The 13,400-nt window shown below is 49.7% G+C and overlaps 3 protein-coding genes across 8 annotated transcripts; all 3 read left to right on the top strand.

Annotated features, from left to right (window-relative positions):
* The first annotated feature begins 80 nt into the window (after nucleotides 1-80).
* Nucleotides 81-3,286, top strand: LOC125970290 (synaptotagmin-1). Of its 3 annotated transcripts, XM_049722446.2 has the most exons (11): nucleotides 81-265; nucleotides 523-662; nucleotides 849-951; nucleotides 1,181-1,344; nucleotides 1,406-1,501; nucleotides 1,560-1,727; nucleotides 1,942-2,109; nucleotides 2,242-2,359; nucleotides 2,481-2,614; nucleotides 2,699-2,946; nucleotides 3,060-3,286. In XM_049722446.2, exons 1-11 carry the CDS (start codon nucleotides 238-240, stop codon nucleotides 3,067-3,069), a joined length of 1,377 nt encoding a protein of 458 aa, XP_049578403.1. In that variant the 5' UTR covers nucleotides 81-237; the 3' UTR covers nucleotides 3,070-3,286. The 3 variants fall into 3 exon arrangements, with proteins under 3 accessions (XP_049578403.1, XP_049578401.1, XP_049578400.1); XM_049722444.2 differs by having other exon boundaries at nucleotides 115-265; nucleotides 523-584; nucleotides 2,481-2,946; XM_049722443.2 differs by having other exon boundaries at nucleotides 115-265; nucleotides 2,481-2,946.
* A 1,337-nt stretch (nucleotides 3,287-4,623) lies between these two features.
* Nucleotides 4,624-11,658, top strand: LOC125970316 (troponin I, fast skeletal muscle-like). Of its 4 annotated transcripts, XM_049722490.2 has the most exons (9): nucleotides 6,517-8,085; nucleotides 8,178-8,439; nucleotides 8,624-8,664; nucleotides 8,803-8,839; nucleotides 8,921-9,049; nucleotides 9,186-9,275; nucleotides 9,370-9,546; nucleotides 9,621-10,289; nucleotides 11,622-11,658. In XM_049722490.2, exons 2-8 carry the CDS (start codon nucleotides 8,344-8,346, stop codon nucleotides 9,714-9,716), a joined length of 666 nt encoding a protein of 221 aa, XP_049578447.1. In that variant the 5' UTR covers nucleotides 6,517-8,085; nucleotides 8,178-8,343; the 3' UTR covers nucleotides 9,717-10,289; nucleotides 11,622-11,658. The 4 variants fall into 4 exon arrangements, with proteins under 4 accessions (XP_068507084.1, XP_068507083.1, XP_049578430.1 ...); XM_068650983.1 differs by lacking the exons at nucleotides 8,803-8,839; nucleotides 8,921-9,049; nucleotides 9,186-9,275; ... (1 more) ...; nucleotides 9,621-10,289; nucleotides 11,622-11,658 and adding exons at nucleotides 4,624-5,117; nucleotides 5,197-5,277; nucleotides 5,414-5,610 and having other exon boundaries at nucleotides 5,715-8,085; XM_068650982.1 differs by lacking the exons at nucleotides 8,803-8,839; nucleotides 8,921-9,049; nucleotides 9,186-9,275; ... (1 more) ...; nucleotides 9,621-10,289; nucleotides 11,622-11,658 and adding exons at nucleotides 4,626-5,117; nucleotides 5,194-5,277; nucleotides 5,414-5,610 and having other exon boundaries at nucleotides 5,715-8,085.
* Nucleotides 10,177-13,385, top strand: LOC125970318 (troponin I, fast skeletal muscle). The gene is made up of 7 exons (XM_049722493.2): nucleotides 10,177-10,289; nucleotides 11,622-11,657; nucleotides 11,935-11,971; nucleotides 12,042-12,170; nucleotides 12,245-12,334; nucleotides 12,525-12,701; nucleotides 13,060-13,385. The coding sequence occupies exons 2-7, from the start codon at nucleotides 11,647-11,649 to the stop codon at nucleotides 13,138-13,140; spliced, it is 525 nt and encodes a 174-aa protein (XP_049578450.1). The 5' UTR covers nucleotides 10,177-10,289; nucleotides 11,622-11,646; the 3' UTR covers nucleotides 13,141-13,385.
* Nucleotides 13,386-13,400: the final 15 nt, after the last annotated feature.

Here is a 13,400-nt window from a genome sequence, read left to right as displayed (position 1 = left end):
TGAGGTTTGCAACTTGATGACATCACATATGTGGAGTCGCCCTCGCGAGTGTGGTGACTCGTTCGACCGGTGACGAGTTGTTTTCTCAAGACGAAAAGTCAACCCGTGTGTGCGCAGAGCAGAGCAGAGCAGGCGTGTCACCGCCGCCGCCGCTCCTGCGGGTTGAAGCCGAGCAGCCGTCAAAGCAGAAGCCGGACCAGAGCGCCCGCCGCGTACTAGCGTGAAATACCGAGCAGGATGAAAGTGGACGACGGCAAGCCTCCAGGTACCGTCCGCGTTGCAGAATAATTTGTCATGTGTTTTCCATCTCATTGCTCAGAGTTGCTTTTGAACTCATTCAGTTAATATCTTTGACGTCTATAATCGTCAGTGGCACTGAATGAGTAAGGAGTCCTGGGGTGGTTTGGTCTAAATTGGATATGAATGATTGTTTTGTTCTTTGGCGGCGTTCGGGATGTGTTTAAAGTGAAAGGCCTCCTAACTTCCTTTCTACCTTCTGTTTTTTGCGGTACTGGTCTCCAGCGGCGCCAGGTGAGCGCCATCGCAACGTCTCTCGTGGACACGTGGACCTTGCCGTGACATCCGTGAGCAAATGTGATGTTGACTTTGTATTGTTGAATTTGGCAAATGCAGTGAAGGAGCATGTTTGTCTTGTTGAAAAGGTAACCGTACAAACTGGTCGGCAGTTCATCCAAGGTGTTCCGCTACTAAATCCCTTAGGCTTCCTGCATGTCACCTTCAAACTCTTGCGAATAGAAAAAAAGGCGACAAATACTAGACGACTTTAGATCCGTCATGGCAAAAGAACCGACGTCGGCATTAAACGTGTGTTCTTGTCTCACCTCCAGATCCCTCTTGGTCATCTTCATCATCGTCTCACCACAATGTCTTCGAGCTTCAAGAACACCTCGATCACCGATGTGATCGACGGGATCATTGAGAATATCCCCTGTTGGTGGCGCGCACGCGCACGCACACGCATGTCTACGAAGTGTATTCGAGCGAGTGCACATAGCTTCAAACGCAAGTTCAACTTGGGCTAAATCGACCTTCTCTCCGCAATAGTTAGAGGAGATCTTAGAAAATGATTTGGACTAACATTGAGCGTACAACTATGAAGAGCATCCAAGTCGACCGGTAAGGTGGCTAGCTGACGTGGCAATTTGTGCGTGCGTTACAGTGCCCGATTGGGCCATCTACGTGCTGGCGGCGGCGGGCGCCGTCCTGCTCTTGCTTGTGGTGTGTTGCGTGTGCGCGTGCTGCTGCAGACGCCGACGGAAGAAACGACGGCAGAAGCCGACGGTCAAGCTCCAGCCGCAGAGCCAACAAATTAACAGCGAGCCGGTGAGAAGAACGTCGCCTTGGTTTGAAAGGTTCAAGCGTCAAAGCGAATGTTTGCCATCAGGTTGAAGCGGGCGCGGGCGGCCGCAACTCTGGCGTCGCCGAGCAACCACGAGGGAAGCTGCTCTACTCGCTGGAGTTTGACGCCGCGCTCTCCGAGGTGAGCAAATTCATGAACACCGTAACGCCGATCCCATTAAGCCATCAATTGCGTGTAGCTAAAGGTGGGCGTGAAGGAAGCCCGTAACCTGAAGGCCATGGACCTGGGAGGAACTTCGGACCCCTACGTCAAGGTCTACCTTCTACCCGACAAGACCGTGACCTGCGAGACCAAAGTCATGAAGAGCACGCTCAACGCCACCTTCAACGAGACCTTCAGCTTCCAGGTACCACTGGTGCAAACATGCTAATCCCAAAAGCTCCAAAAATCAAGACCTGAACTCGGCGAGGCGCGGGCCAGTGTGTAGGCAATGTGCTACCTTCGTTGGACTAGAATCTCAATCCATATTAACTCTCCAACCTAAATGTTGGACCTACAGTGCTTTCTGTGCAAACAAAACGAGTTCAAGTTTAAAAGTATTGTTGTTGTTTTATCGTCAGATCTCCAAGGCGGCTTTGGTCAAGTCGACCGCTGTGCTTCAGGTTTTTGATTTCGACCGCTTCTCCAAAAACGACATCATTGGAGAACTGCGCTTAAAACTTGGACAAGTGGACTGGACCCACATCATAGAAGAGTGGAGGGACCTCCAAGAACCTGCCGACATGGAGGTTACGCCTAAATCAAAGCCAAGCCCTATAGGACCTCGTTAGACTAGCCTGATTAGAATCCTAATCCTATTTTTTTTGTAGAAGCTAGACCTTGGTCTGGAATTTAAGGCAATTGTTTTCTTTCTAATCCAGGAGGAGAACCTTGGTGAGATCTGCTTCTCTTTGCGTTACGTTCCCACATCCAGCAAACTGACCGTGGTCATCTTGGAGGCCAGAAACCTCAAGAGCACCGACCTGGACGGAAGATCAGGTTAGGACTTGGAAAAAAAAACAAAACTTGCAGTTGACTTGGGAACAGTCCAGACCACTCTGGTTTCAAAGAATGCTACCGGTCGTGCCGAAATGAAATTGCGGTGCTTGTCGTGGTGGAGATCCGTACGTGAAGGTGCAGCTGGCTCTGGACAAGCGCAAGTGGAAGAAGAAGAAGACGTCGGTCAAGAAGAACACGCTCGACCCGTACTACAACGAGGCCTTCTCCTTCAAAGTCACCATGGCGCAAATTCAGGTAGGGGGCGCCACCGCTCACGGGCCGCCGCGCCAGCCGTCGGCGAGCGACTCGCGTAGACGCCGTCCGTTTGTACGCGGCCAGCGCGTCACCTTGGTGATCTCGGTGTGGGACCACGACCCCATGACGCCCAACGACCCGGCGGGCAAGATCTTCCTTGGCTGCGACGCGGCGGGCAACCAGCTGAGGCACTGGGGCGACATGCTGGCCTACCCGCGCCGGCCCGTGGCGCAGTGGCACTCGCTGCTGTCGGAGCAGCAGGTCAACGCCGCCCTCGGCCTCAAGAAGAAGATCCCGCTTGTCAACAGCCTGCCCTTCTCACTCAACAAGAGGTACAAAGAAAATCGTGTAGACACTCTTTGTGCTTTTGTTGAGTTAGGTTTTTTTTTTTATTTTCTTTATATGCGAGGAAATGTAATCATTTCTAGTGGTGTTGCGTCCCCAGTGAGCTGTAGAAGCAATCAAGCTGAGCTGCTGAGTCGTCGTCGTCGTCATCGTCTTTGTGCTGCTTCAAGTCTCCTGAGAGCAAGAGATACTAATTATCTGCATGCAGTGACGTCTATGACCTACAGGGGGCGCCCGAAACAGTTTGTCGACCAACTTGAACACTTTTTCATGCATAAATCATACTAAAATGCTCCAAGGAACAATACGCTTGGAACTTCAAATTAAGCTGGACTCACTCTTGCTACTATTTCTTCCAAAACAACAAAATGGTAAGTTGAAAAGTTCCTGAAACAGTCCAAATGTCTTCTTTTTAGATGAAAAAGCTCACCAATGTAATGCAACATTATGCATCTCAACAAAGAGCTGATTCTGATCATTTGTTTGAACAAAGTGGTCAATATATTTGAAACACGCCAGCTAATCACAAATGTTAAAACGCATCACGCAATGTGATATAGAAGCATTTTTTTCTGCTTTTGAAGCATCAGCTGATCACCAATGTCCCGTTGAAAGGAGAGAAAGTTGCCGTAAAATGTTCAGACAATGGCAACACAACCCTCAAGGCTACACAAAGCTTTCTTGTTTTGATTTTTCGTTCTTTGTCAACTTGATATTTTGAAGCATACACGCACTAAGCGAGCGCAAATCGGAAAAAGCCAAGCTCGCGTGTTCCTGGTGCTAGCTTGCTCCTTGACGAAACCACTTGAGCAGGATGAGGAGGATGAGCTGTGACATCAGGTTACCAGGTTACCAGTGGTCCAATGACACCTGGCACAAGAGTAGGAAAAAACAAAAGAGCGAATGAGCGAGCGCGATGCTTCAGTCACTCCGTGGAAGCTCTGACAAGGTGCAAACACACGCAGTGAGTTGTCATTTAATCCTACTCATTTTATGACTGTCTTCATCACTCTAACGTGTCTCCTTGATCAGCTTTTAATCTGCCTTCCACTTTTTGAGAAGTGAATATTTTTCATTTCCATCCACTTGAGTGGCAAATGCAACACACTGGCAATCTCTCTCCAGCACTAGCGCACAGCCATTTCTCTGAAGTTCTTTTTGGAAGAAGGAAAAACTGCATACTTCCAGGCTTGCTAGTTGGGTCTTTTTGGAATGAAATAAGTACAAAATAACATCCATCCTGTGTTGTGTCTGTATATGTTGACAAAAGCAACAAAACGGCAATGTCTCCATCCTGCAAGGCAACTACTACTACTACGACTACTTCTACACAGCATTGCTTCTTATGAGACACTAATTTTAGTATCATTGTAATTAGTGCATATTTTCTGCTTACAAATGTTTATTTGTGTTTTATTTCTTATCAATGTTTTTTCACAGTACAAGAGTTTTAAAAACCAATTTTTTTTACAAGGTTTATTGCAAAAATGTTCGCGGATGGGTCCGGTTTGAATCGTACGCATTAAACTGGTTCACTCAACTGTATGGACTTCAATATTGGCAATCACTCTCCAGCCCGCGAGTGGGCGCACTACCGCGCAGTTATTCTCCCGGAAGTCACAAGAAGGCTGAAGAAGGAAAAAGAAAGCGCGCTTCCGGGTTGGCTCGAGCTGCTCGGCTAGCGGAATGGCTAGCAGGCTAGCTAGCCGGCTAGCACTCGTCCCAGCTCATTTAGTCATGTAACTCAACTTGCCGAAGTGAAATCGTGTTTTTTTTTTTTTTTTTTAATTGGAGTCATATGCGGCGCAAGCTCCGAACGCCGTGAAAGAACGACACACCGCCGGTTTGCTATCTAGCCAGCGGCGTATGAATGGTGCGCCCCGTTCGCTAACAAGTCAAGTTAGCATGGCCACAGTTTCTAAGGCTTGACGATATGACACGCTGAGCTCGCTGCTCCACACTTTAGCGGCTGATGCGCGCGCCTCCGTCCGATGGAGGCGACGCGTTGCCCGGCTCATCCAACAAGATGACGCGCCGCCTGAGCCGGCGGCTGCTTGTCTCCTTGTATGCAGGAGGCCAGACATGGACGCCCGCTCCGAGTGCGACATCGTGGCTGCCAAAAAGGGGCCGAGTAGTCAGATCGATGGACGCCGCGCTGGTAAGTCTGCTGGCTGGCTGGCTCGCTCGCTCGCTTGCTTGCTGTCAAAACCTGAGGAACTCTTACTTGTCTCCAGCAGGACTCGTAAGCGCCCTTCACAAGATCTTCACCAACCACAACACCCTCACCATTCAGTCCATCAGCCGCCTGGAATGTACTGGTGCGTTCTGTGTTTGATTCATAGTTTGTCTTTGGAAAAGATTGCCAACGTTGCATACGTCGATTTGATTAGATTTTCGTAAAAGTTCAGTACCTCATTCAAACTTTACAAAGTTCTGCTGGCGTGTTTGTTTCAGGTTCGTGTCCCGATCTGATGATGAGTAGAAGGGAGGCAGCGGACGCGCCTCCCGCGGCCCCCGCGACCCTTACCCCCCAGCTGCCCCCCCGGGCCCACCACCACCATCGGCCCCTCTGCATGTCGGTGTCATCCGACAGCAGTGGACGCTTCAAAGCTCTCGACACGCAGGAATGGAAGAACAACCTCAAAGCTCAGGTCGGGTCTTGTGGGAGGCGTCTTTGTGTCACAATATGCCCATATGACTGACGCTTGGCCGTGTGTGTGTGTGTGTGTGTGTGTGTGTGTGATGTCTCCATCAGATGGAGCAGGCCCACAGCGCAGGCGCCGCCAGAAGCACGGGTTCCCTGGAGCGGGCGTCCCTCTTCTGCGCCGCAGGAGGTCCTCCGTCCAAGGCTACCACCGGCCGCTTCTCGCTCTTCTCGCCGCCGTGGAACGTCAGCTCCGAGTCGGACTCCAACCCGCCTTCTCGCTCCGGGTCGCGGAAACTGCGCAACTACAGCCGGCGAGCGGCCACGGGTCCGGCCGGCGCCCCCGATCCACCCGGAGGTGAGGGGGACGGCGGTGGCGGCGGCGTCCCGCGGCATTTCGAGCCAGTCATCTCCAAGGTGACGGACTACATCTACGTGGGCAACTTGAACGCGGCGTACAACGGGCGGGCGCTGTGCCGCAACAACATCGACAGCATCATCGACATGAGCGGCGCCCCGGGTCAGGCGGCGCCGACCCTCAGCCTCATCCCCTGCACCTGCTCGCGCGGCGCCCGCCACAGCTGGTCCCGCCTCAAGGTGGACATCGGCGACGTCAAGCAGCGCTGCTTTGAGGACATCAACGAGTGCATCCACGCCTCGGCCGGCAAGCGCAAGCGGGTTCTGGTCCACTGCGGGGACGGCTTCTCCCTGGCGCCCACCTGCGTCATCCAGTACCTGATGCTCAAGCGCAACATGAGGCTCATGGCCGCCTACGAGCTGCTCCGGGCCAAATATCCCGTCAACATCCGCGAATGCCACCGCAACCTGCTGGTGAGCCTGGAGAGGACGCTCAGGCCCGGCGACGTGGATCCGGAGAGCTTCAAGCAGGCCATCTCCAGGAAGGTGGCCTGGACCTGACTCCGCCCCGAGCTCAGACGAGTGGCCGCAAAAGTTAGCGCCCGGCGATGTGCCGCAACGTGTGCTTCTGCTACTGCGCCGCGTCCAATTTGAGATTTGGCCGCAACTCTTTGGATGGACTCGAGTGAACATGGTTCTGGTCCCGCGACGACTCGTGGATGGATGGTCCTCCGGTTGATGTCTTGTTTTGTCAGCTCCAGATGAGTGAAACCTGCTTTTGGTTCCAGACGTTTGCTGTCGCATGGCTGGACTCCAAACTTTTTTTTTTTTTTTAGCTCCCACACCACATCTCAGGAGATATGTGGAACTATTTTCTGTTACTAGTTGGAATCTTGTGGCCCTCCAGTTGAGCCTTGTGAAGAAGTTGGATCCCTTCCCCCCCCCCCATCCGTCCCAACATGTGTGGAGGGCTGAGGCCCGCTTTTGATTCCAGTGATGTGGTGTCGCGCCAGTAGATCTTTAAAGTCAAAGTCAGCTTTATTTAATGGCGGTCCAGTTCTTGTTGCTAGAACCTGCAGGCCACCCTCTCCCAAAACTCAAACGCATCCATCTTGTTGGTTCCTCGTGAAAATGTTGGTGTCGATGTGCTCGTCTGCTGCTGGAACAACAACGCCGAGCTGTCCTCCATGAGGAAGAACTTTTACTCGATTCTACTGTGCAGAGTTTGGACTCTTGGTCTGAATTGTGTTCTGTGTGAATATTGTGGATGTTTTGTGGTGATTTGAAAGAAGCACACCATGGAGGGGAAAAAGCAAAAGGTGGCAATATCAGGAAAGTCTCCGTTTCGATGACTAAATGTCATCAAATTGCAGAAGACATTTTTTAAGGGGCGGTACTTTGGATTTTTTTTTTCATTTTAATACTGTACCATTTTTGGCTTTGTAGTTTTCAAGTATAACTTTCCTTATTTTCTTCAAAAATATTTTGTTAAATTGCCATCACAACTTTTCCTGCTAATATTTGGACTTCGCTGTGCTATGACTCAAACAAAGAGGGAACATGAAGACATTTGTTGAAATGTGAATTTCATTTAAGGTGGCATTTTTTGAGGCTAGCCGATGTTTGGCAAGTGACCAAATAGCATCGACGCTAATGTTGTCGTTAGCTCGGCATTTGGGTTAGCCTCCAAATGTATAATTTTGTTTCATTTTGTTAGCATTACGACAAAACGTTTCCTTCAAGTCATCAAGTGTCGACACTTCCTGCCAACTTATGGCAAACTTGTTAAGTTTTATGCAAATATCTACAAAATAAGGATGCTCTCGTCGTTGAAGTGGCTAGCGGCGGCTATGCTAACAATATGTGAAAATAACTTAGCGTCTTGGTTGGCTTTGTGACGTGACATTTGCACCTTTTCTGGATATCTGCCGTTGAGTTGTTTGTTTTTTCTTTTTCTACGTGCAAATGTGAGCTTGGCAAACGGCGGCTGTAATATATTGGCGCTTTTGTTTTTCCCGCGTCGTTGGTGAAGGTGAACGTGGACTTGGTTCTCCTCAATGTTCTCAGGTGATTCTTCAGTGGTGCCACTACCTTTGTACTGTTCATTCAATAAAAGATGCCGTACGTGAGTGATAACATTTATTGTTTTTTTTAATTGAATTGCAATTTCAACGGCCCTTGTTGCTCTACTAACGTTGTTGTGCTTTTTCTGTGCAGATGCTGCATTTTGTCTGTCACTACTCACTCCCCCTTGAGCACCAGATGAACGAACGCTGGACGGCCTTCCCGCCGCCGTTCACAAAACAAACCATTAAGCGCGCTTGTTGTGTGGCAAAGTCCCACTTTGGGAATAAAAGTTATTTTGGGAGGTGCGCGCTTGCAGATGCTGCAAGCTGATTGGTCGCTGAGAAAATCAGCGTCCATAAAGAGAAAGACGATAGAATGTTCTCGGTCATTACTGCTTTTCTTCCCTTCAATGGTAAGAATATTTCTTTTTTTTTTTTTTTAAAGATGTACTGCATTTGACATGTTATTTTGTTTTATTTATTTATTTATTTCGTCATTTGTTAAGGTTTCAAATCAATGAAATGTATTTTATCTTCATCTGAAAGCTCTTTTTCTGTTGGACTTCTTTTTTCAGATGTTTTTTTTTTTTTCCACAGCTTGAAGACGATCACTCCCTCCCTCCATCAGAAATGTCGCAGTAAGTCTGAAATCTTGTGTCTTTGCTTTATTACAATCAACGAAACGTGTGTTTGATTGTTAACTGTAACAAAGACGGTATCCGGCCTGGAATCGTTCCCATCCATCGTATGTTTTTATTCATTTTGAAATCTTTCAGAAAGAAAATGTCTTTGAGTCGCAAACATCACCTCAAGGTACAAGTACACAACATGCGCCAAACTTGTGAGATGTTGACATGACCACAACTCCGTGTCTGTTTGGTGTGCTGTGTTTAGAGTGTGATGCTGGCCATCGCCAAAGATCACCTCGAGCAGGAGGCCCGGGAGCGAGAGGAGCAGCGGGCACGCTACATTGCTCAGTGCTGCCCCCCGCTGGTCATTCCCAACACCATACAAGAGCTACAGGTGTGTGGGCGGGGACAGTGCGTGTGGAAGACCAAATAGCTCGATGAATAATAATTTTTTTTGTAATGAAACTTTTTTTCATTATTGAAAAATAAAAGTGAATCTGCGGGTGCTTAACAGTGACGTGGGTTTGCAGGAGCTGTGCAAGGAGATTCACCACAAGACGGACGTGACGGACGAGGAGCGCTACGACCTTGAAGTGAAGGTCAGAAAGGCTAACAAGGAGGTAGGAGGCGACATTTTGTCCCCTGGCCAACTTTAGAACATGACTATGATTTTTTTTTTTGTGTCGCACCGTCTCACCGTTGCCTCGTGTGCAGATAGATGACCTGAAGATCAAAGTGCAGGATGTGACGGGCAAGTTCAAGAAGCCCACGCTGAGGAAGGTGCGCATGTCGGCCGACGCCATGCTCAAAGCGCTTCTGGGCTCCAAGCACACCGTCAACATGGAGCTCAGGGCCAACCTCAAGCAGGTCAAGAAGGAGGTCAAGGACGAGGTCAGTCGCTCGCGCAAACGTGTCGGTAACATCGGCACGTTCTTCACGGTTGATATTTTTTTGTTGCTTTTCAGGACAAGGAGCTGCGCGACGTTGTGGACTGGCGCAAGAACATCGAGGACAAGTCGGGCATGGATGGCAGGAAGAAAATGTTCGAGGGCGACGCCTAGCGTCCAACTCGACGCCCTCTCATTGGACGGCTCGCCCCAACACTGGCCGTGGCTACGTGCAAAAATCTTTGCTCGTTAACCACGGGAGCTTCAATGCAATTAAAAAAACCAAATCATTGAAACTGATTTGTGTCATCACCATGGCAACAGATGCAGAGGAGGATCGTGACCTTCTTAGTGGTCTTCACCCTCACCTTTATCGTCTTCCTCCGCAAATTCTAGCTTGTTGATCGTCATCATGTCACAGTCTTCATCCTTGATGGCGTTCACGTGCCTCACCTTCATCTTGTTCACCGAGGTCTTCTGATCCATCATCGTCATCGAGAAGAAGAAAACCATCTTAAAGGTCAATCGGTTATTTATACGTTTGGTGTGTGTGTGCGTTGCATTACACGAGCTTGCGTGGCCATTGGCCTGCTGGCTAATCCGCTTCCCTAAAGAGGAGACGGCGCATTCCCGCCAGCGCGGCATTTAAAGCTCATCTCTCATCCCGAGCACAAGAGCGGCCGGCCAGCCAGCCGAGGAAGGAGCGAGAGAGCGAGCGAGCGAGCCCAGCGTCGGCACCCCCAACAGGTCAGCGACACCACATCACATCACACGACACAAGAGGACGGGCAAGCGTCCTCATCAGATTGACTTTGCTTGAACGTTCTCACCGCAGTTGTCAGCGTCGTTGGTTTGCTAGCGTTTCATTTCGTGCGTGTCGGCGTGACGATTAAATTACAGTCGGCGGGAGAGAGTGGCCATTTTTAGGCCACATCAAATAGTTTGGAAAAAATATTTGAGAGGATTAAAAGAAAAAATCGAAATAAGCTAGCGAGCAGTTCAGAAGAGCTTTTCCGGTGATCAATGCGATGCTACGGTAGCTAGCAAATGTGCAAGTTGATGCTTTCTGATTTCTTCATCATCATCATCATCATGCCAAGCAGCAGCGTCTTTGTTGTCTCTGTCGTCACGGCAACAAAGACAACACGAGGCCGACTGGCTTCCTCGTCATTCAGATAAAACACGACATGCGTCGTTGCCGACTCAAGAGCGGAAGCTTGTCGAACCGACGCCGAGAATTTTTGGGCGCAAATCGGGCCTAAAATGTGAGTGACAAGATGGCGGCGTCAGCGGCCAGCAGCTGCCTGCTATTTATTTCCCTTTGCTCATGCGAAAGCTTCTTGCGGCAGCGTGTTGGGTTACGGCCCCCGCAGACAATCCCTTGGGCAGATGTCCCTCAGCATCATGTCCTCGCACTTCCCAAAATACATTTCCACCCCCCCCCACCACCACCACGGCCTCCCTTGAGCACCTCACTCGGACATCTTTTCTTTTAAGACGAGCACCTCGTCCGACAGCTGAGGCCGCAAATAGACGCGCATCCTCCGTTTGATATCGATGACCCCCCCCGGCCCCCGTGCTCACCTCCCCCATACCACCTTGTCACCTTGTTCCATGCTCGTAGATCACTTGTGAGAACTTGTTGGTTTGCTTCTCGCACAACTGAGCTTATTTCCACTCTGATTATTGAGCGATCTTATCAACAAGAGAACGAGGAAACGACAAACATTTTAGTCAACGTGTCGCTTAAGTCACCTACTGCTAACATCAAGCATGTAGCGCACAGGGTCACGCTAACATTAGCGAGATAGCGGTTGAAACGTTTGACTGCTTGCCTGAGATCGTCTGGACTCTTTTCATCCAGAGCCTTTTCTAAAATTAAACGTGGACATTGAATCCATGGGGATTACTTGAGACATCTTCACGTCCCCAACTAAACTCAGAAGAGCATTCCGAGGCTGCCGCTAATGCGCTCAACATTGTTTATCTTTTGTGCATTTTTAGAGCTCACAACTTTGATGTTTTTTTTCTCTTACATTTGGCAACTTTTATCATCTTTTTTCTATTTTTGTCTGGCAGATAAGGTCCACACCGAGAAGCCACCATGGCCACCGAGTGAGTGACATCACATTTACCATGACGTACTTGTTAGCATGCTAACAGCTTGCATTCAGCTGTCGCCTTCATTTGACACCAGACGCTAATGAGATGAACCCTACTGAGGTGGGCTAAATGCTGACACGCTAACGGTTGCTATGCAAACATAAAGCAAAATAGCAACTTCAAGCTAACCCATAACGAGCAAAAAAGCCTCCGAAGACTCAATAAAATGGGCACATTTCTGCCAGCCGCTTGAATGTTTCAGTCGTCCGTAACGTTGCCATCCGTGCAGGAAACGACTGTCGGCCAGACGCAAGCACACTCTGAAGGTAGGTAGTAGGTGCGCTGCGCTCGCTCACGCCGGCCCAACCCACATCATCCACGTCCTAACCCCCTCAGAGTTGCATGCTGGTGGTGGCCAACAACCTCCTGGAGGCCGAGGCTAACGAGAAGGCGGCGGAGCGCCAGAAGTTCCTGGAAAACCAATGTCCCCCCATGGACATTCCCTACTCGGGCGACGAGCTGCGGGTGAGTGGCCGGCCGTCTTGGACGTGGTGTTTGTTGACCTCTGCGTGCTGAAATTGCTGTCATGTCCTCCTCAGGAGCTCTGCAAAAAACTCCGCGAGCAGATTGACGTCAGTGAGGAGGAACGCTACTGCATTGAGTTCAAGCTCGACATGGTCCTCAATGAGGTGAGAAGACGGAGTGAAGCTTTTGCGAGAAGGCTATTTCTGCTCTGTGGACATTTGTGAGAAGAGCCGAGTCTTCATGAGACCAGTAAACGGTTTCTGGTCAAGGATGCCTTTGTGAGAGGAGGAAACCATTTCTGTGTTTTGGTGAACAGACGGAAACCTTTTCATGTCGTTTGTCTGTCTCCTGCAGGTTCGAGACCTGAACATCAAAATTGTGGACCTGAGGGGCAAGTTCAAGAGACCTCGCCTGAAGAAGGTGCGCATGTCGGCCGACGCCATGCTCAAAGCGCTGCTGGGCTCCAAGCACACCGTCAACATGGACCTCAGGGCCAACCTCAAGCAGGTCAAGAAGGAGGTCAAGGAGGAGGTGAGCCACACGCTTTTGGCCGGATGCTTCACGTCGTCGGGTAAAAGAGGAAGCGCTGAGGGGTCTCGGCAGATGATGCAGATGTCTGTGAGATGTTGAAGGACTTTCAGGAGGTTTGGAGATGAATTGGGAAGAGTTTGAAGATGCTCGTGAGATGTTAGATGACGACCTTCCACAGTGTTACTGAATGTCAAAACTTTGGACTGTTTGAACCTGGTTTTGAGGTGTTTGGAGAAATTTGCAGAAATCTTTGCAGGTGCCTGTGAGATATTTGAAAGGACCTATTTTGGGACGATGCTGATGGGATTCCGTCAGACGGTGGCAGAAGTTTGCTGACGAGAACATTTTGTGTTTTCAGGACAAGCAGCTCCGCGACGTTGGCGACTGGCGTAAAAACATCGAGGACAAGTCAGACAGGAAGAAGATGTTCGACAGCTAAACCCCGACGACACGCCTTAGTTTCTGTTCTTCTCGTCCAAACTCAAGAGTTTCCAAAAAAAAAAACAAAAAGTTCGACTTGAAAGTACGGAGTCCTTCAAGGAAAGTTCTCGATTGGTGCTTTGTGACGTTGGGATGGAAGACGGGAAGTTGACATAAAGGGTGTTTTGTTGTGGGTGTTTGTGAACCACCATGCTAGCATGCTAGCGTGCTTTCTTGTATTTGGAATAAAGCTCTTGTGCTTGAGCCCCTTGGTGGCGT

Source organism: Syngnathus scovelli, chromosome 6, assembly GCF_024217435.2.
Source record: "Syngnathus scovelli strain Florida chromosome 6, RoL_Ssco_1.2, whole genome shotgun sequence".
NCBI classification, from domain to species: domain Eukaryota; kingdom Metazoa; phylum Chordata; class Actinopteri; order Syngnathiformes; family Syngnathidae; genus Syngnathus; species Syngnathus scovelli.
Note: the sequence above shows the minus strand (reverse complement) of the source record. Positions and strands in the feature narration are given on the sequence as shown.

What these genes read in the sequence shown, in the direction of transcription:
- LOC125970290 (XM_049722443.2), top strand. Translation starts at nt 238, where the DNA reads ATGAAAGTGGACGACGGCAAGCCTCCAG. An exon ending in AACAAATTAACAGCGAGCCG is followed by an intron (nt 1,345 to 1,405) that starts GTGAGAAGAACG and finishes GTTTGCCATCAG; the next exon opens with GTTGAAGCGGGCGCGGGCGG. An exon ending in TTGACGCCGCGCTCTCCGAG is followed by an intron (nt 1,502 to 1,559) that starts GTGAGCAAATTC and finishes AATTGCGTGTAG; the next exon opens with CTAAAGGTGGGCGTGAAGGA.
- LOC125970316 (XM_068650982.1), top strand. Translation starts at nt 5,042, where the DNA reads ATGGACGCCCGCTCCGAGTGCGACATCGTGGCTGCCAAAAAGGGGCCG. An exon ending in GATCGATGGACGCCGCGCTG is followed by an intron (nt 5,118 to 5,193) that starts GTAAGTCTGCTG and finishes ACTTGTCTCCAG; the next exon opens with CAGGACTCGTAAGCGCCCTT. An exon ending in AGAACAACCTCAAAGCTCAG is followed by an intron (nt 5,611 to 5,714) that starts GTCGGGTCTTGT and finishes TGTCTCCATCAG; the next exon opens with ATGGAGCAGGCCCACAGCGC.
- LOC125970318 (XM_049722493.2), top strand. An exon ending in GACGCAAGCACACTCTGAAG is followed by an intron (nt 11,972 to 12,041) that starts GTAGGTAGTAGG and finishes TAACCCCCTCAG; the next exon opens with AGTTGCATGCTGGTGGTGGC. An exon ending in TCGACATGGTCCTCAATGAG is followed by an intron (nt 12,335 to 12,524) that starts GTGAGAAGACGG and finishes TGTCTCCTGCAG; the next exon opens with GTTCGAGACCTGAACATCAA.